The following is a 23,505-nucleotide window of genomic DNA, read 5'->3' as shown; positions in this document are numbered from 1 at the left end:
GGATCTCCCCAACCTGGGGATCAAACCATGTCTCCCACGATCCTAGCACTGACAGGTGGGTTCTCTGTCACTAGCGCCACCTGGGAAGCCCAGTTGTTCCCACAGATGTTCATAAACCCCAGATGGCCATGAAGGTGACCTGCTCCTTAACACACCTGCAGCAGCCCTCCTCCCCTTGCTGTCTCACTCCTCTGCCCCCCATCAGTGCCTCTTGGGATCACTTGTACTGGAATCCTAGCCTCAGAGCCTGTTTCTGAAAGAACCCATTCAAAAACAGTCATGTAAACAGCTTTTGGCAGGAAAGAGCTCTCTGCAGGAGGTGCCCCTTTGTCTTGCCACTAATCTTAAAGAGGCATCTCCGTGCTCTATTCATCTCCTGGCCCTAGCGCACCTTTCAGACCTTTTGATCACAGAATACCTTGCCTAATCTGTTGGTTATTTCCATAGATCAAAGAAGTAGAAATTAAATAAGAATAAGTAATTAACAGATAATCAGATTTCTTCCCCAATTTCCCCTTCAGTCATCTCATGAACAAGCTGTGTGAACAAGATTGTATCTTAAGAAAGATCACAAGAGGTCAACAAGCCTGCATGCAGTGGGGGACAGTGATGACCCTGAGTCCTTACCTCAAAGAGTAACTAAGGCTACTTCCCTTTTTCTCTTTAAAAATCTCATGGCTGAGCAGAATCTCAAGAGGTGGTTTTAGGGGGATACTGCATCCACCATCTCCCCAAATTGCCAGAATTCTGATTAAAGGCAAATTTTCCTTTTTACCAACATTTGTCTCTATCTGGAGTACTGATTTTTGAGGGTCGATCAGCAAGACCTGATTTGGTAACACCAGGACTCTAGGTTTTGCAGTCCATTGACATGGAATTGATGATGCCCTCATCTGGAAAGAAAATGTGGCTTCCCCCTTTAAAGTAGCGGTTCATCTGCTTTAAGCATACCTGTGGCCACCTACCCCTCCAGCACTGAGAATGACCAATCCCATCGGTCCATGGGTCTGACATGACTGAAGATTCTCAAGACGGTATTCCAAGCAGACACTTCCAACAGCCCAGTGCTGGCCCCAGGACTGGTACTTCTCTGGCGGTTCTGCTCAAGCACCACTATGGCAAACACAAGAAGGGAACAGCGATGGGAGAGAAGGCTTTTCCTGGGGATGGGGAGGTCGGGGACCTTGAGGAGTCACTGAGAGAAAAGAGGAGCACCAGGTAGACAGTTCTGCCTGGCAGGCACCCAGTTCCCTCCTCACACGGGGACTGGATGGACACAGGATCTCAGGGACTTGGCAGGAAAACTGTTGTCTTTGAACCAATCAGCATCTGCACTGAAGAGCTCAGGAGGGGGACCCAAGGTACCAGGTGACGCCTGAGCTGGGAGAGCCTGCTGGCTTCCTAAGTGGGGCCTGGGGAGCTCAGGGAGAATTGCACAACAAGCTGGAAAGCTGGCTCAGCGCGGCTGCTGGGAGGAGAGGAAGTCTCCCAGGGCTGAGTGTGCCCAGGCATGAAGGAGCCGGCCCTCCTGGCCGGCGGGCAGGGCGGGCGTTGCTCAGAGATAAGCCAACCCCTGGCAGTGGGTGATGAGCCCTGTGAAGGTTGCTCCGGACAGCAGTAAACCACCTCCTCGGAGCAGCTACTCCTGGCTGCGGGCCTCACAGCAGTGCCAGGAACGGGTGCTTTCCAGAGGTGCCAGGAGCCCCGCTCCTCCTGGGCGGCGTGGCCCTGGCATCAGGAAGGGCTCGGGTGCCAGCCGCTCCCCGCCCCCCCCCTCCCCCGCACGACTCAGGATCAGGGCAGCATGAGCCGGGCCAGACACTTGGGCAAGCTCCAGAAACGCCTAGAAGATGTCAAGAGCCAGTGGGTCCGGCCAGCCAGGGCGGACTTCAGCGACAATGAGAGTGCCCGGCTGGCCACAGACGCCCTCTTGGATGGGGGTCCCGAGGCCTACTGGCAGGCGCTCAGCCAGGAAGGCGAGGTGGACTTCCTGTCCTCAGTGGAGGCCCAATACATCCAGGCCCAGGCGAAGGAGCCCCCCTGTGCCCTGGAGCCCCCAGGGGCGGCTGAGGCAGGCTCCAAGGGGCTCGACTCCTGCTCCCTGCAATCAGGTACCTACTTCCCCGTGGCCTCAGAGGGCAGTGAGCCGGCCCTGCTGCACACCTGGGCCTCCGCTGAGAAGCCCTACCTGAAGGAGAAGTCCAGCGCCACCGTATACTTCCAGACAGACAAGCACAGCAACATCAGGGACCTCATCCGCCGCTGTATCACCCGGACCAGCCAGGTAGCAATGGCCGAGCCCGCGCCTCCTTGGCCACAGGGGTGGGGGGCATGCAGTCCAGATGACTGGAGCATAGGGTGGGACCAGGGATGTTTCTCTCTGCCTGGCCCTGGATCACTGACTTCCAGATTCCCCCTTGCCACCATCTGGCTTTCCTGGCCACCCATCGCTGGAACTCCTACTATAGCTTCTCTTCTGACCCTCCTCTCCCATCTTGACCCCGACCACCTGGTCTCCGAGCTGCTGTAAACACTTTTTATGTTTCGGCCATGCCACACGGCCTGTGGGATCCTAGTTCTCCAACCAGGGCTTGAAGCCAAGCTGCCTGTGGCGGAAGCGCAGTCTTAACCATCGGACAGCCAAGGAAGTCCCTGTAGACGATTTTTCTATACTTGAAATTGAACTTGTCCCCTTTACTGCTTAGAGTCTTCAGTGGCTCCCACTTGCCCCCACTGGGAAGAGCTGACTCCGCAGCGCAGCTCACAACCCCTCCAGTCCCTCTCCCCTGTTTCGCCACTCAATCCCGAGTGACCTGGAGATTTTCAAACCCACCAGGCTCTGTCTTGAGGCCTCTGCATATGCCGTTCCTTCTGCCAGGAGCCCCCTCACCTTCCTGGCGTCTCCTCCAACACCTACTCCTTCTCAAGACCAAAGGGGACCGAAGTCCCCTTCTCAGGCAGGCTTTCCTGAGTCCCCCAGGCTAGGCAAGGCGCCTCGCATCTGTGCTTCTGAATGAAGGGGCTGCTCCACTGGGACGCAGACCTGTCCCATTTCCTCTCAGACTCGTCTGGCCCTGTCTGCCCACAAGTCCAGCACAGCGCTTGAATCCAGCCGGTGGTTGGCAGAGGACAGAGGAAGCAGCAGAAAAGATTTCTCCCTCCCCAGAGTGTTTACCTATTAATAGGTGACTTTAGAGGAAGAAAAATCCTTCAAGACCAGAGCTTAGCTGGCAGAATTTAAGGCACTGAGACTGGCACTTGGTCAGGAGTTCCCCTGCTGCTCCTGGACTGTGGATCCACAGGGGCTGCACACTGTCTGCCCGGGAGAGGGGATCATCCTCCCCACATGCACAAAATGACTCCTTAGCATAGGGGTATGGGTGGCCCCTCTCCTCCCAAAACTGCAGGGAGCCAGAGGTGAGAATGGCCTCCCAGGAGAAGACTTTGTTATCTGTAAAGGGTCTCCCTGTCTCATCACTCAAATTATTTATTTTACATTTATGTGTGTGCGTGTTAGTCGCTCAGTCATGTCCAATTCTTTTGTGACCCCATGGACTGTAACCCGCCAGGCTCCTTTGTCCATGGGGATTCTCCAGGCAAGAATACTGGAGTGGGTAGACATTTCCTTTTCCAGGGAATCTTCCCAACCAGGGTCTCCTGCCTTGCAGGCGGATTTTTTACCATCTGAGCCACCAAAGCATTAATTCTGTTACATCTAAAAGAACTTGAAAAAGAACAAATTGATATTTAAGCTCCTTTTCTGCTGAGATCCCACTCTCATGATGGACTCCCCTCCCAAGTTCAATACTGTGTGAAATCCCCTTTTTTAATTTTTTTAATATTTATGTGTTTGGCTGTGCCAGGTCTTAGTTGTACCACATGGGGTCTTTGATCTTAGTTGCAGCATGTGGGATCTAGTTCCCAAACCAGGGATTGAAACTGAGGCCCCTGCACTGGGCGTGCAGAGTCTTAGCCACTGGACCAAAATCCCTGTGTGAAATCTCCTGGCTCCAGAAGAAGCCACCAGCAGTGGGGAAGCTGTGCTTAAAAGAAGAGAGGGAGCAGAGTTCTGAAGAACAAAATAGAAGATAACAGGGGGTAGAGCATTGACTTTCACGTTGCTAGGCTACTTCAGAGCAATAATTCACATTTTGCTGACGTTTTGCTGATGGGCTCAGGCGGGCAGTCAGGAGTGCCCACACTGCCTGGGGTGGGCTGCACGACCCAGGGCAAGTCCCTGGGCCTCCCCAGGCCCCAGATTCCACACTGGACTAAGGTCCTTTCCAGGTCCCGGGGCCTGTTCCTAAGCGTGCTACCTCTGGCCTCTCTGTGCTGAAGTTCAGTGCTCTCCGCGGGGCGGGAACCAGTGGTGGTGGCGAAATTCTCAACCTCAGCTGCAGCTTGAAGGGGGAGCGAGGCTCCTGGAAAGCAGCCAGGTGAGGGCTTGTGAAACATCGTCCCCCTGCCAAATCCTTCTCCTGCCCCAACCCCACCCAGGGAGGCATCTCTCTACCTCTGTGAACTCGAGGCCTGCTGCTGACCTTTGCTCTATCCACACAGCATGTTACAAACTTAGGACAACACTTAAAAATCAGAAGATTCCTCTCAACAGTAAGAATTTCCAGCTCCCCTTAGCAAGCCGGAAGAGTGGCTCTGTGGGTGCTGAGTCGAGGCCACCCCTTTGGGTGGGTTGCCTTCACTGCTGTCTTCATCAGTCCCGCTCGTCCCAGGCCCTGATGTTGAGGTTGTTTAGTCGCTCAGTCATGTCCGACTCTTTGTGACCCCACGGACTGCAGCACGCCAGGCTCCTCTGTCCTCCACTATCTTCCAGACTTTGCTCAAAATCATGTCCCATGGGCAGAGAAGCCTGGCAGGCTATACAGTCCATGGGGTTGCAAAAAAGTCAGACACAACTTAGCAGCTAAACTACAACAAAGTCAAGGAAGGCCCTGATGACCTTCATTTTGTTAGCTGTCAGGCTCCTGCAGGCAGTTTGTGATATCACTCCCATACACAGCACACGCACGCCTCAGGAGTGACCACAGAGATGCCAGGGAGGCTGGATCCCCAGTCACGGGCGGTCCTTGGGAAGTAGCGTCCACACAGAGGGGGAGGGCGGGAGCAGGTTTGTGCTCTCCCTCTCCTATGGCTTCAGCCCCCGCAGAAGAGAACAGAGAGGAATGAACAGAGCCAGCGGTTTATGTTCCCTATGGAGCAGGAGTTCGCCCTGTTTCCCGTTATGCTGTCATCCCTTTATTCCACAAGGCCTACACTGGCCAGGCCCTGCACCCAGGATGGCAGAGCAGAACAAGAGGCATCCCTCCTCCCAGCCACCTGCCCTTAGGGGAATCGAGGGGACACTGGACTTGAACAACCCACTGTGCCTGGGAGCAGAGGGGAGCACGACTAAGGCAGGCTTCACAGAAAAGGTGACCTGTGAGTTGAGCCTCAGAGGCTGAGTAAGAGTTTGCGGAGCATAGAAGGGAGGGAAAGGAACTCCAGGCCTAGGGCGGGTCAAGAGCAGAGGTCAGGAGGAGGGAGAGGGCTGGATGCCCTGGAGGCAGGGAGACCGGGAAAGGACTATCAGGAAGGAACTTGCAGTTCCCTACAGTACGCGTTGGCACTTTAAGGATACAAGAAAACAGATAATACCCATGGTCCCTTACAGATTTATATATAGGATAGATCAGGAAATGGCACCCCACTCCAGTACTCTTGCCTGGAAAGTCCCATGGGTGGAGGAGCCTGGTGGGCTGCAGTCCATGGGAGTCAGTCACTGGGAGTCCGACACGACTGAGGGACTTCACTTTCACTTTTCACTTTCATGCATTGGAGAAGGCAATGGCAATCCACTCCAGCGTTCTTGCCTGGAGAATCCCAGGGACGGGGAGCCTGGTGGGCTGCCGTCTATGGGGTCGCACAGAGTTGGACATGACTGAAGCGACTTAGCAGCAGCAGCAGCAGATCAGGAAATAAGTGCCAGAACCTATTTCAGCAGTAGAACATGTTCATATAGGTGAGTCTTTATTCATGATAGTACCTAAGTGCTAGTGATCTCAAAGCAGCTTAGAGTGGCTTTTCTCCTTCTCTCCTTGTTTTGTTTTGTTTTTGTTTTTTTTCTCTCCTTGTTTTAAATTTTGTCTTTTAATTTAAAATTTCCAAAGAGGAGCTGGTTGGACCCTTGGACCAAGTCAACTCTGATCTCTGCAAACCTTTATGGCTGGTCTAAAGATAGCTGGCTTTTGGGTCAAGTACCAAGTTCTTCCTGGTGGCTCAGACGGTAAAGTGTCTGCCTGCAATTCGGGAAACCTGGGTTCAATCCCTGAGTCAGGAAAATCCCCTGGAGAAGGAAATGGCAACCCACTCTAGTACTCTTGCCTGGCAAATCCCACGGACGGAGGAGCCTGGCAGTCTACAGTCCATGGGGTCGCAAAGAGTCAGATACGACAGAGCAACTTCACTTTCACCAAGAAGCAGGAGGCACCGCACACCACGCAGGGCCACATGGGGAGCACCAGGGTCCATCGCGGGCTGAGGGGGTGGGAGGAGCCAGGGAATGCATGGGCATAAGTCTTTATTGTGATTTTGCAGGAAAGGCAAGGCAGGGCGAGGTAAACTGTTGAGAATTAGTTCGTTTGAATAATTCCAAAGGCTCAGAGCCACAGGTGGTCCCCGGTTGTCCTGTTCTTGGCACTGGGGTGATTTAGGGTGGGAAAAGAAATATTGTCAGGATGCTGGAGAGTTAGATAACGGAGGCTTGGGACATGGGTCTGTATTGTTTGGTTAGCATCTCAGAGGCTGCTCCTAGGCAAGGTGTTTGACACCTCTAATAACAACCTGGGATGTCAAAGCATCACAAATTACAGAAAACAAAAAACATGAATAACCCATCCTCCAAGTGTGGTCCAGGATCCCCGAAGGTTCCCAGACCCCTCCAGTGAGTCTGTGAGGTACTGCCCTTTCTAACCACTCATTTGTGTGAGATTGGACTATCTTTATATGCTTCCCTGTAAACAACACATCACAGCAGATTGCTACAGGAGCCATATGAGAACCAGCTGTCTCCTGTTAAGCCAGACACCACAGAGATCTGCAAAACTGAAAAATAATGCCATTCTGTTCACTCCATTGTTGCTTTGGAAAGTATAGTTATTTTTGCCTTAAAATTGTTATTCATGTTAGCATGTGATGAATTTAATCTTGCTTCAAGTAACAAATATTAGTTGTTTTAAAATAATGTTTAAGAAACATTAAACATTTTCTCAATTTGTTTTTAATATGATAAATATCAATAGTTATAATCCACATAAACAAAGCTCTTTGGTAGCCTCAGTAATTTTTAAGAGTGTAAAGGGGTCCTGAGGCCAAAATGTTGGAGACCCTGAGCAGACAAGCCCCCCAGCCCTGCTGGGTTCCTCTTCCTCTCCCTTTAAGTGCAGAAAGAACTCTACCCAGCTCCCTGGGGAGGTGGGGGTGGGGGAGTGGGGCAATGCAGAGGAGCAAAGGGGCAGCTGTAAGCCGGTTCCCAAGAAGCTCCATGCCCCCACCCCTAGATGTCAAGGACCACCTTCCCTGCCCTGGGAGCAGCTGAGTGGAGAACAAGGCTCAGGGATGGGACCCAGCAGGAAGCCTGCCCCCACCGCGCCATGCACTGAGGAAGCTGATGAGCGTGCCCCCAGCCCCGCACCTGGTAGCTGGGACTCCAGGGCCTTGAGTACCACCAGGGGCCCCATGGCGAGCTCTCTGGCTGTTCCTCTGACATGGGCTGCCGAGGGAGGGCAGACCGGGGAGAGAGGGGTCCAGCGCCCCCACCCCCCCACCATCCTCCTGGGATCTGTGATTGGCCGGTCTCCCGTCCCACGGGGGGTTCCCCAGAGTAAGCCCCTCTTCCCCTCTGAGTGCTGGAGCTCCATGCTGGTGTATTGTCAGTGCTCCAGGTGGGCATTGAGGGCAAGAAGCACCTGGCACAGACAGGGGTGACGCTAAAGGGGGGGGCATATGATTGGAGGGGATGGGCCTCTCACAGCTGCCTTTCTAAGGGGTCTTGGCCCCCTCACCCTGTGGTCAGCAGATAGGTGATGGTGGAGGGTCCACCTGGGCCCTTTCTGCCCACGTTCTCTTTGAGCTCTGCTCTCTGGGGTCCCCCAGCCCTCCCAGGCTTGGCTCTCCTTCCCTACCCATCCCTAACCCACAAGCAGAGAAGAGACAGACTACACCTGATGTAAACAGAGATGAGTCCTTCTCTTAGCCCACGGCAGACTGGTTGGGAGTGTGGCTCTGGGCACAAGTGTGGGATCAAGGGCATCTCCAGCCTTCCAGCCCTGCAGCTTTTGGCAAGTTACTTAACATCTCTACACCCCTGTTCTTCACCAGGGAAGTCAGGGTCATGGTGGTGTGAAGGTCACAGGAAACAAACGTGCGGCTGAGAGTAGGTGCTCAGGAAATCAGGTGCTCAGGTACTGTGGTTATTACGCATCAACCAAACTCAAAAAGGGAGCATCAGGGACTCCAGGACTCCACGCTTCCACAGCGGGGCTGCGAGTTCAAGCCCTGGTCAGGGAACTAAGATCCTGCATGCTGTGAGGCATAAATAAATAAAGAGTGAAAATTATGTGTTTTTTTGTGTTTTTTTTTTTTTTTTTTAAGGGAGCATCAGCACATATGAGAGAAAGGGAAGAGTAGCAATCAAAGGACAAAGTGGGGCTTGGGGTGCTAAGTGCCTCCAACAACTGGCCCCTGCATGGTTGGTGGCCCCACCAGGACCCAAATTGCCTCTCCCCTCCCGCCTCTTGCCTTCCCCAAAGCAGCAGGATTTCCAGCCCGTGAGAAACTCACGTCTGCCTGGCTGGTAGTGGAGGGTTCTCAGCCACGATTCAAGGTCTCCACAGGATGAATGTTGCTTTTGGGCACTGCCCCAGCAGACCTGCAGACCCCTGACCGGGTCCCTCCATCTCTCTGAGGCTCCAGATTCCCAGCGCTGCCCTGCCAGGCTATGCTCCCAGGCCGACTTCCTTCCTTAGCACAGGAAGTACCTCCCTCTCCTTCTCAGCCAACCCCATGCCTCCATGCTGCTGCTGCTGCTAAGTCACTTCAGTCGTGTCCAACTCTGTGCGACCCCATAGACGACAGCCCACCAGGCTCCCCCGTCCCTGGGATTCTCTAGGCAAGAACACTGGAGTGGGTTGCAGTTTCCTTCTCCAATGCATGAAAGTGAAAAGTGAAAGTGAAGTCCCTCAGTCGCGTCTGACCCTCAGCGACTGCAGCCTACCAGGCTCCTTCGTCCATGGGATTTTCTAGGCAGGAGTACTGGAGTGGGGTGCCATCACCTTCTCCAGTGCCTTCATGCTAATCCGTCTGATTGGCCCTAAGAAGATTCCCAGATGGTACAGTGGTGAAGAACCCACCTGCCAATGCAGAAGACGTAAGAGATGTGGGTTCTATCTCTGGGTCAGCAAGATCCCTGGAGAAGGAAATGGTAACCATTCCAATATTCTTGCCCGGAGAATCCCATGGATAGAAGAGCCTGGTGGGCCACAGGTCATAGGGTCTCAAGGAGTCAAACATGACTGAAGCAGCTTAGCACATGTGCACAAAACGTCCAGGATGATCTCAGCTTGAGAGTCTTAATTGCATCTGCAAAGACTCTTTTTCCCAAATGAGGTCACAGCCACAGTTCTGGCGGTTGAAAGGTAGGCGTATCTTTTGGGATTTCATCATTCAGCTCGCTAGGCCCTGTGAGGTGGGACTCCCACACAGGGGATGGAAGAAGTTGTATACGTGCGTGCTCAGTCACTAAAGTTGCGTCCTACTCTTTGCCCCCCATGGCCTGTAGCCCGTCAGGCTCCTCTGTCCCTGAGGATTCTCCAGGCAAGAACACTGGAGCAGACTGCCATGCCCCTCCAGAGCATCTTCCTGAACCAGAGGCTGAGGCCGCGTCTCTTGTGTCTCCCACACTGGCAGGTTCTTCACCACTAGTGTCACCTGGCGAGCCCCGGGAAGAAGTTACTGACCTTGAACTGATCCAGCTGGGAGACAGTGCCAACAGGAGGCAAACAAGATGAACCTGGATGCCATGAGCCTGTCTTTCCAGGCATCCCTTACATTAGGGTGCCGGGCTTTTTGTAAACCCAGCCAAAACATTCTGTCCATTAGTCACCCGCTTACCAGCCCCGGCTCTGGGAAACAGAGACTCACTGGGACACAACTGGGAGGATTTACTGACTTCCTAAGGGGAGAGAACTGTCTCTTTCGCCAATACCTTGGAGGAGGAGGCATTTATCTTTCAGGAGAGAGGTCCTCAGAGTTATTGGCACCATAAGCTTTAATGTGTACAAGTACTTAACCGTGGGCTTCCCTGGCGGCTCAGATGGTAGAGACTCTGCCTGCAATACAGGGACACCCAGGTTCGATCCCTGGCTTGGGAAGATCCCCTGGAGGAGGGCATGGCAACCCATGCCAGTATTCTTGCCTGGAGAATCCCATGGACAGAGGAGCCTGGTGGGTACCATCCAAGGGGTCACAAAGAGTTGGACATGATTGAGCTACTAACACACACACATGTAGTTAACTGTGTGTTAACAGAGCCACGGTTCTAAACATCTCTAGTGACCTATAGCCCAGAGTGAGCAATTTCTCAGTGGTCCCCTCCACTGTCCAGACACCCAGAGCAACTGAGCAGCAAGTCAGCTCCATGTAGGTGCCAGCCAACTCCTTCACCTCTCTCTTTGACCCTCTTCTTGTTCTCGCTACTTCCAGATGTTTATGGTCCAAAATAATGTATTGTAACTATTAGAAAAGTGGCAGAACATTACTGTTACAGGTGACACTGAAGAAAAAATCACCATAGTCTCCCAGCCAAATATGACTGCCAATTTTGGCTTTGCACTTGTCTACCTATATACCGCCTTCCCTCACTGGCAATTGTAGTAGACATGCTGTCATTTTGTCCTTTGTTTTCTTTCTTCACTTGGTTAATTGTTAATACACATTTGGTGAGCATTATACTAAACAGCAAGATTTGCTTAAACATTTCACTGTTCCTTATAGCTTCTATGTAACCATTATAATGATCATTTTAATGGCTGCTGAATAATCTACCTGTCAATGCCTGGTTGGGGAACTAAAATCTCATAAGCCATGCTGTGTGGTCAAAAATAAGATAAATTGGGGTGCTGTTGGCACAAGAAGGATGAATAGGTGCCTGGCAGGAACACATATTTCTCTCCCTGTGACTGGATATCTAGACCCCCTCACTCCCTGAGTTTCTGCTCTGCCGGACAACGCAATACCTGCTGGTTGAGTAGGACTCCCTTCTCCACCGACTGGGGCAGCTCAGTATCTAGTCTAGTTTATACTTTCTGGGGTCTCCACAAGGGTCTGGTTTGAGACTTAAAAACATTTGAAAGCCAGTGGCCATAGAGTGCCTTCGAGCTCCAAACAGCTGCTGCTGCTGCTGCTAAGTCTCGTCAGTCGTGTCTGACTCTGTGCGACCCCATAGACGGCAGCCCACCAGGCTCCGCCGTCCATGGGATTTTCCAGGCAAGAGTACTGGAGTGGGGTGCCATTGCCTCCTCTGTCCAAATAGCTAAGAACCCATAACTGTAAATCTGTCCCTCTCCTGTGATTCTGCCCAACCACCTCCCCTGGCCTCATCTCCGCCTCTCTGTCTCCTCTTTTTTTGCTTTTCTCTCCTTTCTCCTCTGCACTTTCCACTCCAACAGTGGGAGGAGAGGCCAGAGGATATGAGGAGGGGCTGGAGACGGGTAGGGCCTGGCTGCCGCCCTATGTGCTTCCACAGTCCTGCCCTGTCAACCCCCACCACCCCTGGTGCAGCACTCACGGGACCAGCTCTCCCAGGCCCACTGGGACTGAGGAGTTAGGCCAAAACCAGCTAGCACCTGGCCCTGACCTTCTGGTGTCCGACCCCTCTGCCCTGGCCCAGGTCCTGGCCATCCTGATGGACGTGTTCACGGACGTGGAGATCTTCTGTGACATCCTAGAGGCGGCCAACAAGCGCGGGGTGTTCGTCTGTGTGCTCCTGGACCAGGGAGGCGTGAAGCTCTTCCAGGAGATGTGTGACAAAGCCCAGATCTCTGACACTCACCTCAAGGTAGGGCCCCGTGATGGTGCAAAAAGCACTTTGTGTGAGGATAGGATAGGCTACGCTGTGGCGACACATGCCCACATCTCACTATAATAAACATTCACTTCCTGTTCAAAGTCCAGGTCAGATGGCCCTTCCTCACGGTGTGAAAGTGAGGCCCAGTCATGTCTGACTCTTTGTAACCCCTTGGGCTATACAGTCCATGGAATTCTCTAGGCCAGGATACTGGAGTGGGTAGCCTGTCCCTTCTCCAAGGGATCTTCCCAACCCAGGAATTAAACTGGAGCCTCCTGCTTTGCAGGCAGATTCTTTACCAACTGAGCTATCAGGGGAGCCCTAGACACTAATGAAGGGTACCGTAAACCCGTGATGTGAGTGCTTTCCCCATCAGAAGCAGCTGAGCTCACACCCCTGGACTTGGATTCAGAGGACCTCAACCCCATCCTGCCCGAAAGCTGTGTAGCTGTGCCATAAGGAACACACGGCCCCAAGAAACAGGGACGGGGGAGAGAGGGCAGGAGGATTCTGAGGGATGTGCTTAGGGCCTGAAATGGAAGAGCATCCTATCACTCCTGTTTTCTGCTTTGTTTGAATTCTACCATCTCCCCTTTCTTTTCTTCTTCATTACTCAAATAATGTCAGGATATGGAAGAAAATTTAGAAGATTCAGCCAAGGAGAGCTTAAAAATGGCCCATAATCCCACCAACTAGTGATAACCCTTTTGCTCTTGCTGAGCATCCTTCCAGACATTTCTAGACAGGTGTGTGACCGTAAATATATAGTGAGGACACCTTGACTTCCCTTCCAACAGAACATCTCCATCCGGAGCGTGGAAGGAGAGGTGTACTGTGCCAAGTCAGGCAGGAAGTTCTCCGGCCAAATCTGGGAGAAGTTCATCATCTCGGACTGGAGATACGTCCTGTGTGGATCGTACAGGTGAGTGCTGGGTTCCACCTTCTGCTGGGGCTTCGAGGAGGCCAAGGCTGAGCTCGGTGCAGACCAGCCCCAACCGCTCAAGCCCACACAGCCACCAGCAGCTCCTGGGGGAACTGGGGACTCATCACCTACACGAGGCTGGAGACAGAACCTGCCTGGGAGAAAGGGGGAAATCTGGGTCCTTCCTGGGAGGAATCTCGGGTAGGGAGACACTTCCAAGTGCCTTGGTTTCCCTTTGCGTTGCAATAGGATGTTTCCTCGCTTCCTTTCTCAGAGCTCTCAGGTGTGATTCTAAAGCCATGCAATTTGCTGTGTTGTCTCTGGGGGCCCTATTTTACTTCCAAAAGGTTTCATTATTTTAATATAGACAGTGTACAGAGACATTAGCACATGCCAGATAAGGCATCCATTTAAAGTGTGACTAGCTTCAGGGACAAGCGGGAGTCAGAAAGTTCTTCCTGCACCTGCTTCTCAAATTCCTTTGGCCTAAAGCACGTCCATCTTCTGTCACAGCAGCATCCATAGGTGTGGCGAGGGTATGTCTGCGGCCCTTCCCTTTGGATGCACACAAAGGACTAACCAGAGAGCTCTCTCTCTCTCTAGCTGAGCCTTGAGGGTAGGGCTGGGGAGGGTCTGCGTCCCAACAGCTAAGCTCTTGTTGAGGGTCTCACTCAGCCCAGGTGATGTACCACGTGCTAGGAACGCCTCCCTCTCATCAAGAAACATAGATAAATGGCCAGAGTGTAGTATGGTATGTGCTCTAAGGTCAGTATGTGCTAAGAAATGACCCCTCCTGGGGTCTTGGCTGGCAGGTCCTGGAGGTTGGATTGACACTTGGGGGATGAAAAAGGTTGGAACAGAGGGACGGGGTGCAAGAGCAGGGAGCTGAGACAGCTCGAGGAACAACATGATAAGGGCATGGCCTTCTAGCCGGCCCGATTCCCGCTCTTGCCCTGACCCTTTACCTCGGTGTGCTCTGATTATTTTCATTCCATCTTAAGTCATTTTTGAAAAATTCTGGGCTGCTGCTGCTGCTGCTAAGTCACTTCAGTCGTGTCTGACTCTGTGCGACCCCATAGACGGCAACCCACTAGGCTCCTCTGTTCCTGGGATTCTTCAGGCAAGAATACTGGAGTGGGTTGCCATTTCCTTCTCCAATGCATGAAAGTGAAAAGTGAAAGTAAAGTCACTCAGTCATGCCCGACTCTTAGCGACCCCATGGACTGCAGCCTACCAGGCTCCTCCATCCATGGAATTTTCCAGGCAAGAGTACTGGAGTGGGTTGCCATTGCCTTCTCTGAAATTCTGGGCATCATCCTCTAAATCAGTTTCATAGATGGTGATGCACCAGGTTGAAAAATTGTGCTCCTTTAGCCGCACTGGGGACTTCCCTGGTAGCTCAGCTGGTAAAGAATCTGCCTGCAATGGGGGAGACCTGGGTTTGATCCCTGGGTTGGGAAGATCCCTGGAGGAGGGCAGGGCAACCTTAACCTGACCCTCATGGCCAGTCCAGGGCTTTCTCTACCAGGAACAGAAAGATTTTTAAATGCTAACCAGATCAAATCACTTCCATCCTTAAAATCTTTCAATGCATGTCACTGTCCTAGGGGGAAAGAAATCCACCTTCTTACATGGCCTCTGTCTCAGCAGGACTCTTCTTCCCGTCCACCCTGCTGCAGCCACACTGGCCTCCTCCCAGGCCCTTCACGCCTCTGAGTCTTTGCACTTGCTGTGTATTCCCTTTGCTGGAGAGCTCATTCTTGCTGTCTTTATCCTGCTAACTCATCTTGCTGGTGGCAGCTTCCACATGATTCCCCAGAGAGCTTATCTATGAACTTGGTTAGCCAAGATCGTAAAAAACATGGTGTCAGGACCTAGACTGGGTCTGTTTTCTTTTCTATTGCTTCCTGAAAGGAAGTACAGATAAGACAGTGCCTGTATGTTTATCTATGACCATAAATATCTGAGGAATGAATGAATGTTCATGTTAAGTCCTGGCCATCCAACGTGGCTACGTACACGTGTGCTAAGTTGCTTCAGTTGTATCTGACTTTTTGTGACCCCATGGACTGTAGCCCACCAGGCTCCTCTGTCCATGGGATTCTCCAGGCAAGAATACTGGAGTGGGTTTCCATGGCCTCCTCCAGGGGATCTTCCCAGCCCAGGTCTCCACATTGCAGGCAGATTCTTTACCAGCTGAGCTACCAGGGAAGCCCCCAGTGTGGCTAAAGGAACACTATTTTTCAACCTGGTACATCACCATCTATGAAACTGACTTAGTGGATGATGCCCAGAATTCTTAAAATATGAAATGACATGGAATAAAAATAATCAGAGCACACTGAGGTAAAGGATGTTCAGGAAATTGTTGTGGGGTTATGCATGTATTTTCGTATGGAAACAGTTCAGGATGTAAAATGTGTTTCTCTAAGAACAGCCGAGATAAGTCTGAAGAAGAACAGGTGGGGAGGACTTGCCTGTCCAGAGATCAGGACTAGCCGTGGAGCTGTGGGCAATGTGGCCCTGTGGGAGAGACAGACAGAGTGACAGAGGGACAGAACAGAAAGCCTAGACCCAGACCTGAACCTCACAGGGCATGTCAGAGGAGCGGGGAAAGGTGAGACCGGGAGAAAAATTCTCCATATGAAAAACTGGATTCTACTTCACACATACACACATACGCACGCACACACACACAATCACCTCCCAATAAATTAAAAGAAATTAAATGTCAAAACAACTTTAATACTTTTAGTAAAATATAGAGATGGATGTCTTTTAGATCTTAGGATAAGGATTAGGTGTCTTAACACGGACACTCCTCTGTGTTAACACAAAAAAGCACTGACCGAAAAGATTGCTAAATCTGACTACACTACAGTTAAGAACTTTGGTTCACTGAGAGACAGCTCAAAGTAAGTGAAATGTCAGATTACACACTGGGAACAGGTTTTCATGATGCCCTGACAAGATCAGCATTGAGAATCACAGTGAACTCCCACAAACCACACACAAAAAACAGCACAATGGAAGTGTGGGCGAGAGGCGAGAGCAGGCGTTTCATGCAGGAGGAAACACCCGAAAAGATGTTCAGCATCATCAGTGATCAGGAAAATGCAAATCAAAGCTAGAATGAGTTACCATTTTATACCTATTCAACAACAACAAAAAAGACTGACAATACAAAAGTGGACTTACAAATTTCTACATCGCTGGTGGGTTTTCAAATCAGCACAGTGACTTTGCAAAGAGTTAGGCATTTCCTCTAAAGCTGAATATTCACCTGGTTTTACCCAGCAATTCCACTCCTAGATAGAAAAACTGGTCCGTGAGACATTAGGAGACAAGTATAAGTACTGGTGCGAGAGGGTGCTCCTCCCTCAGTCAACAGGAAAATCATCGAAGCAACTCAAATGCCTATCAGTGATAGGATGGATGACAGAGTCTCCAGTGGAATATCATACAACAAGGACAAGTGAAATACAGCAATAAAAAATAACATGGATAACCAGCAATATTTAAGAGAAAAAAAATCCCCAAAGATGACATGTATGTTAAAAACAAGTAAAATAAAGATATTTACCATTGTTCCTCATCATCTGCAGAGGACTGGTTCTAGCATCCTCACAGATACCGAAATTCAAGGATACCCAAGTGCCTCATATCGAGTGGTGTACAATTTGCATATAACTTACACACATCTTCCTGCATACTTTGTGTCTTGATTACTTAAAATACTGAATACAGTGTAAACTGTATGTAAATGGTTGCCAACTGGCAAATTCTAGTCTTGGTTTCTGAAACTTTCTGGAAGACCTTTTTTTCCTGAATATTTTTCATCCTTGAGTATATGGAAGGCGGACAGTACTTTTGAGAAGACATAAAACTTTTTCTTATTATAGAAAAAGGAAAGTATAGGAACTATGACACAGGATTCTGGGTGATGATTTCTTCTATTTTGGGGAAACTGGAAAAATGTGTTCCGGAACCATGTGGTTAAATGCAGGTCATTGTCAAGATGCTAGCCTTTTATTTCGGATGGTAGGTTCATAGATGCTGCTGTGTGTTGTTCAGTTGCTAAGTTGTGACCTCGTGGACTGCAGCATGGCAGGCTTCCCTGTTCATAGGCTTCCATGTCCCCCTGTTTATAGGTGCTTAGGTTATTTAAAATTACCAAATAAAGCTACGTAAGTGTAAATGGGCCACTAATAGATGTTTGGCATGGGTCTTGAGCCAAAGATTATGATCAAATCAATTTCATGTACTTGTGAAAGTGAAAGTCGCTCAGTTGTGATCGACTCTTTGCTAGTCCATGGACTATACAGTCCACGGAATTCTCCAGGCCAGAATACTGAAGTGGGTAGCTGTTCCCTTCTCCAGAGGATCTTCCCAACCAAGGGATCAAACCCAGGTATCCCGAATTGCAGGTGGATTCTTTACCAACTGAGCCACCAGGGAAGCCCAAGACTACCAGAGTGGCAAGCCTATCTCTTCTCCAGGAGATCTTCCCAACCCAGGAACTGAACCAAGGTCTCCTGCACTGCAGGCAGATTCTTTACCAATTGAGCTATCAGGAAAGCCCCTATGTACTTAAGGGTCAGAAAAGAAAAACCCAATAAAAATAAAATTCTTACCGTGGATGGTGATAAAAGAAAGTGTAAAAGCTAGAGTACAGGATGAATGGACTTTCGGGGTGTAAGGGAGGAGCACCCTCACACGGTGAGTGTGGCGAGGAGGCAGCACTCAGGTGCTGTAGGGACACGGGGGTGCTGGTGGGCACAGGGCACACAGTGTGTGGGGCCTGAAAAGTTGCCTGGGCACCTTTGGACCTTCTTGGTGGAGAAAGCACACAGTTGCTTGGTCTAATCTAGCCTGATTCCAAACAACACAGGGGGATTTCTTCTTCTTCTTTTTTTTTTTTTTGGCCGCTCTGTGCAGCTTGCAGGATCCTAATTCCCAGGCCAGGGATTGAACCCCGCAGTAGAAGCGCAGTCTTAACCACTGGACCACCAGGGAAGTTCCACAATTGACTTCCTAGTGTAGCCAACAGTGCTGCTGTCCCAGGGCTTGCTGCCTCCCTGTCAGCTGGCTGCCCACAGTCAGCATTAGCTGCCCACCTCTCTGGGTTGTGTGGGTGGCTCCTGGGCGGCAGGTGAGGTTTGGACAAAGCCTCATTGTTCTTCCCGATTTCCCCAGCTTTGCATGGGCCCTGCCCTGCCTCACAGAGCAGGGGACTCCAGAAGCTGGACCTGCCTTTTGGTGGAAAGACAAGTTGGGGCCTGGAGGCTGAGACCCTTGGTGAGGCTGTTTGCATCCCACACAGAGACCCTGTCTCCCTCTGACCATTCTGTATCCACTGCTCCAGGCCTGGGCCCACATTACTGATTCTCTTGATAGACTGTCAAGACTAACCTGATAGTCTTTTGTGCTATCACCTGGCTCTTTAGGGGTGACTGGAGCGAAAAGAGTTTTCAATCAGAGATAGAAAGGAATCTGTTTAAATTAGGGAATCATATAAGTAAGACGTAAATGCCTTAAGCATTTTGTTTTCAATAAAATGTGTAAATGAGGGGGAGGGTCAGGGCCTCTTCTTGAGGGTGTCCTTCCGCAGTGTCCAGGCAGACCCTCCATGCAGACCCTCCATGCAGACCCTCCATGTCCTGTCCCCACCCCCACCCACACAGTATTCTCCTTCCCATCCCTCCCAAAGCATAGGACTCTCCCTCCCCTTCCCACCTCTAAAAACCTGGCCACACCCTTTAGAGTTTCATGAGCCCACAGCCCTGCCATCCAAGGAGCAGCCCAGACCCTCATTTGTTTGGAAGAGGCAGATGTCATGCATGTCACAGGTGGGCCAGCAGCACAGTGGGGGACACTGGCGCTCGGCCAGCACGTGGCCCCTCTGTTCCTCCATGGGGACTTCTGAGGGGCTCTCATCTGAGCACCAGTGGGGAGCCCTGACCCGAGGCCAGGATTTCCTCTGCATCTTAATTACTTCTGTGCGAACATTCGCTGGGGCTTCCCAGGCGGTGCTAGTGGTAAAGAATCCGCCTGCCACTGCAGGAGACGCAGGTTTGATCGCTGGGTTGGGAAGCTCCCCTGGAGGAGGGCATGGGAACCCACTCCAGTGTTTTTGCCTGGAGAATTCCATGGACAGAGGAACCTGGCAGGCTACAGTCCACAGGGTTGCAAAGACCTATGACACGACTGAAGTGACTTCACACACACACACACACACACACACACACACACACACACACTTGCTGTCTCTGGGCTTCAGCTTGGTTATCCATGGGAGGGGTGACTGCGGGTCCAATCAGGGTGGAAGGAGCCGGCGTGGAGGCTCACCTACCGTGCTCCTGGTCCTCCTCCAGAGCAGGGTGCCGGCGGCCCCCCCATCCCCAGCCCTCACTCTCTCTCCTCTCCCTCCAGCTTCACCTGGCTCTGTGGGCACGTGCACCGGAACATCCTCTCCAAGTTCACGGGCCAGCCAGTGGAGCTGTTCGATGAGGAGTTCCGCCACCTCTACGCCTCCTCCAAGCCCGTCATGGGCCTCAAGTCGCCCAGGCTGGCCACACCCCTGCAGCCCGCATCAGCCCCCGGGCCCCCGCCTGGCAGCCTCAGTGACAGCAGCGGCTCCGCCAGTGACCGCACGTCCTCCAACCCCTTCAACAGCCCATCCACAGGCAGCAACCCCCAGACCCAGAGTCTGTCCACGTCCTCGGGGCCCGGCAGCCCCCTGGCCCCAAACCCACTGCTTGCCTCCAGGTTCCAGCCCCACCACAGCCCTTGGGGGAACCTGACCCCACAGAGCCACTTCTCCTCGAGGCCCTGTGATGGCCCGCCGGCCCTCTACAGCAACCTCAATGCCTACAGGCCCACTCGGCTACAGCTCGAGCACCTGGGCCTGGTGCCCAGGGTGGCCCACACCTGGAGGCCCTTTCTACAGGCCTCCCCACATTTCTGAAGAGTGCCTTCTGCCAGCTGACCTCCCTGGGGACAAGGCTGGGCATTCTCGGATTTTTCTGGCTCAAGGACCCCACTTCAACACTGAGTGGCTTGAACCTGCTTCCCTTTGAACTAAAGGCGCTTGGACGAAACCATTGCCCATATTTGAATGTGCCCAGGCCTGAGATGATTTGCTTCCTGACCCCCTGGTATGGCCCAGGCAGCACATTCCAAAAGGTTCCAGGGAGGTGGTGGGCAGGGAGCTAGAGGACAAAATCATGAAAATAGAGCATCTTTCTTCCAAAGAGCCACCAGGACTTTAATATCAACATTTCCCAAACCTGCAATGCGACAAGGGGCTGATGCAACCCAGGTTTTACTTATGGGTAAACTGAGGCACTGAGGCAGAGGGTAGGTGTGACCAAGGTCCTCCTCTGTCCCAGGGCCCAGGAATGGCCCACTCCCCAGAGATTCAGGAGGGAGAGGTGCAGGAGGGAGAGGTGCAGGAGGGAGAGGTGCAGGAGATAGTCTGGGGACATACTGGATGTTTCTGGGAGGGGATGGAAATGCCTCCTCCCTGGAAGAGCCTAATACTAGAGAGTCCCTGAGGCGGTGAGTTAGGGATGGGGCCCAGAGCCTACCACTGGAAATTATGTGAGGTGGTTCAAAGTATGGCCACCTGGGGTGGGGCAAACCAAGGCATCTAGGGGATGGAGCTGGACAAGGCCCTGTGGCAGCTCAGCTCTTTGCTTTGAAGAGCCTTGGGCTGACCTGGAGGTTCCTGGAGTCTGGGCTGGATCCTGGGGGGCTTGAGTTGTCAGATCTGAGGATGGCCCTGCAGTTGCGGTTTAGGCAACCTTGAGCAAGAGAGAGGACCCCACATTGACCTTGCAGCCACCAGGTGCATCAGCTACCTCCAGTTCCATCCCCTCCACCTGGCTTGCTGACATCCTGAAGCAGGAATGCTGCGCCCTCACCAGCCCCATCGCTCTTCCATTCTGGGAGTCATGCCACATCCGGTTTGTTCCTGGGGTGGCAACAGATCCTGAGTGTAATAGACCCTCCTAACCTTAGGCCTGCTTGGGTAGAAACAAGAACACAGGATGTTTAGGGAGCACAGAGGAGGGTCAGCCAGCCCAGTCTGGGGGCGAGGGGGTTGGGGACACTTCCCAGAGACATGACAGTTAACCTGAGACCTAAGGAACAAGGCTGTTACGGCGGAGGGGAGGGGTGTGATGAGCTGTTTCGGTCCAGGAGAAGCAGGTGTAGAAGCCCCGCAGGCATCCTCTGGTTTCCATGCCCCGCCCCCACCAGCTCATCTCAGCAAACGGCATCCTGCTGCCCTTCTCCGGCTCAGAGGCTCTGCCTTTGCTGCAGAGGCCGGGGCGGGGGTTGGGGGTGGGGGTGTGGCATTGAGGGGGTGGCACAGTCCTTCCTCCTGGTGGCCTCTGGATCCTCATGCACCTGGCCTCCTGAGTTGCACTCTGCAGGGGGCATCTCCCTGCATCCTAGCCCTGTTTATATTTGTCCAAAGACACTCCTGACGGGCTTCCCTGGTGGCTCAGATGGTAAAGAACCTGCCTGCTTATGAAGGAGACATAAGTTCAGTTCATGGTTTGGGAAGCATCCCCAGAGGAGGCCATGGAAACCCACTCCAGTATTCTTTGCCTGGGAAATCCCATGGACAGAGAAGCCGGGCGGGCTACAGTCCATGGGGTTGCAAGAGTCAGACACCACCAAGCGACTAAACAACAAAAGCAGCACAGCGCTCCTGACAGAGGCAGAGGTGTCTGCTTCGTCTTAAAAGTGTTTCTGTCCTCACTTCACCTTTTCCTCCCTAGTTCCTGAAAACTCAACAACAACAAAGCCCTTTGGTTCCTGAAGGTTCTTTAAGCCCCGGTCCTGATGCTCTTTTTCCTGCTGACTGCCGTGATGAGGTTAGAATGACCAGGGCTGTGCAGAGTCCTAAGCTGAATTTGACAGCCTGATGAGAAAGCTTCAGGAAGGGAAAGCTTGCCAGGGTGCCAAGAGGTCCAGAGGTGGGCTCTGTCCCTGCATCTGGCTCGGTCTGGGTGGAGAGGGGGCCTGCAGCTGGAACAAGCCCTCCTCCTCCCAATTCCTTTCCACCAGCCAGTTTCCCCTGTGGTTGGTTATCTTAGGGGTTCTTGAGTATTGTTTTCCTCCCTCTGGGTACCTTGTCATTTCACCATGATACCTGCCCGCTGAGAAATCAGGTGTGGTTTCCTTTGGCCATTGGGATGTGAGTGGAAGTGTTGAGGATCACTTCCAGGTTTCTAAGCTCCTAGGTGCAGATTTTCTTACCTCAGGATGGAGCCCCCTTCAAGCAGCCCAGGTTCCTAAGTGTCTACAAAGAGCAAGATATGCTTTCCCCACTGACCTGCAATGGATAAGTAGTTGTGAACAAGAAATAAACCTTTGCTATTTAAGCCTCTGAGACTTGGGGCAGTTTCTTTCTGTACCATGATCCAGCCTAGCCTGACTGATACAATCTCGGGACATGCTGATGTGAGGCTGGGCCATCCCTTTTTGTGGGACTGGACCCTCCAGGACCTCCAGCCTTGGATTCTTATTCCAAGATGCCATTTCCACTAGGGGACTAGGTGGGCTTTACACACCTGGCAAGGGAATGGCTGAAAGCCAAAGCAAGTCCTTATCTAAGTTTCCAACCCTCCTAAACTCAGGCTTGCCCCAGCTTTAATTCTGCTCCAGGCAGGACTCACACCTACACCTGCCTTGGCAGGCCGTCTTGCTGGGGGCCATCCTGAGACGTGCGGAGTCTCTCCTACGGTGTGGAATTCAGCGACAGCAGTGGCACACCCACCGTGTGTCAGACACCTTACAGCAACAGGCATAGAGTCCCAGACTCACACTGGTCCTGGAGAGCTCCAGAGTCAGCTGAGAGCAGCACGGGCGTGAGCCACCATGGTGAAGAGCCTGAGAGCATGGGAATTCCCTGGTGGTCCAGTGGTTAGGACTCTAAGTTCTCACTGCCAAGGGCCTGGGGGTGATCTCTGGTTGAGGAACTAAAATCCCACAAGTTGTATGACACAACCAGAAAAATAAACCAATAAAAATAAAATAAAAAGAACATGCAGCCTTCCTTGGTGGTCCAGGGGTTAAGCAGCTGCCTGCCAATGCAATGCACGGGACACAGGTTTGATCCCTGGTCCAGGAAGATTCCATATGCTGCAAGGCAGCAACTACTGAGCCTGTATGCCCCAGAGCCGGGCTCCACAACAAGAGAAACCACCGCAATGAGAAAGCTGTGCACAGCGACAAAGACCAACTGCAGCCAAAAATAAATTTAGGAAAAACACGAGGGAGTGAAATTGTATGATGCTCATGCTCATGTTGGGGGACAGAGTGAAAATGCGGTCCCCAAACCAGGGATCATATTACCCACCTGTAGGGTTATCAGCCAGGACTGACTGGGGTGTTGATTGGAACGATCACCCTACCCCCCCAGCCTCCTCCTTCTGGAAATGATCTGTGGTGT

The 23,505-nt window shown here is 52.1% G+C and overlaps 1 protein-coding gene across 1 annotated transcript; it reads left to right on the top strand.

Annotated features, from left to right (window-relative positions):
* Positions 1 to 1,588: 1,588 nt before the first annotated feature.
* Positions 1,589 to 22,443, top strand: FAM83A (family with sequence similarity 83 member A). The gene is made up of 4 exons (XM_004011661.5): positions 1,589 to 2,284; positions 11,942 to 12,109; positions 12,916 to 13,040; positions 19,473 to 22,443. Exons 1-4 carry the CDS (start codon positions 1,805 to 1,807, stop codon positions 20,005 to 20,007), a joined length of 1,308 nt encoding a protein of 435 aa, XP_004011710.3. The 5' UTR covers positions 1,589 to 1,804; the 3' UTR covers positions 20,008 to 22,443.
* The last annotated feature ends 1,062 nt before the right edge of the window (positions 22,444 to 23,505 follow it).

This window comes from Ovis aries, chromosome 9, assembly GCF_016772045.2.
Source record: "Ovis aries strain OAR_USU_Benz2616 breed Rambouillet chromosome 9, ARS-UI_Ramb_v3.0, whole genome shotgun sequence".
Lineage (NCBI taxonomy): Eukaryota > Metazoa > Chordata > Mammalia > Artiodactyla > Bovidae > Ovis > Ovis aries.
The sequence above is the reverse complement of the archived record's forward strand: the minus strand, read 5'-3'. Positions and strand labels throughout refer to the sequence as shown.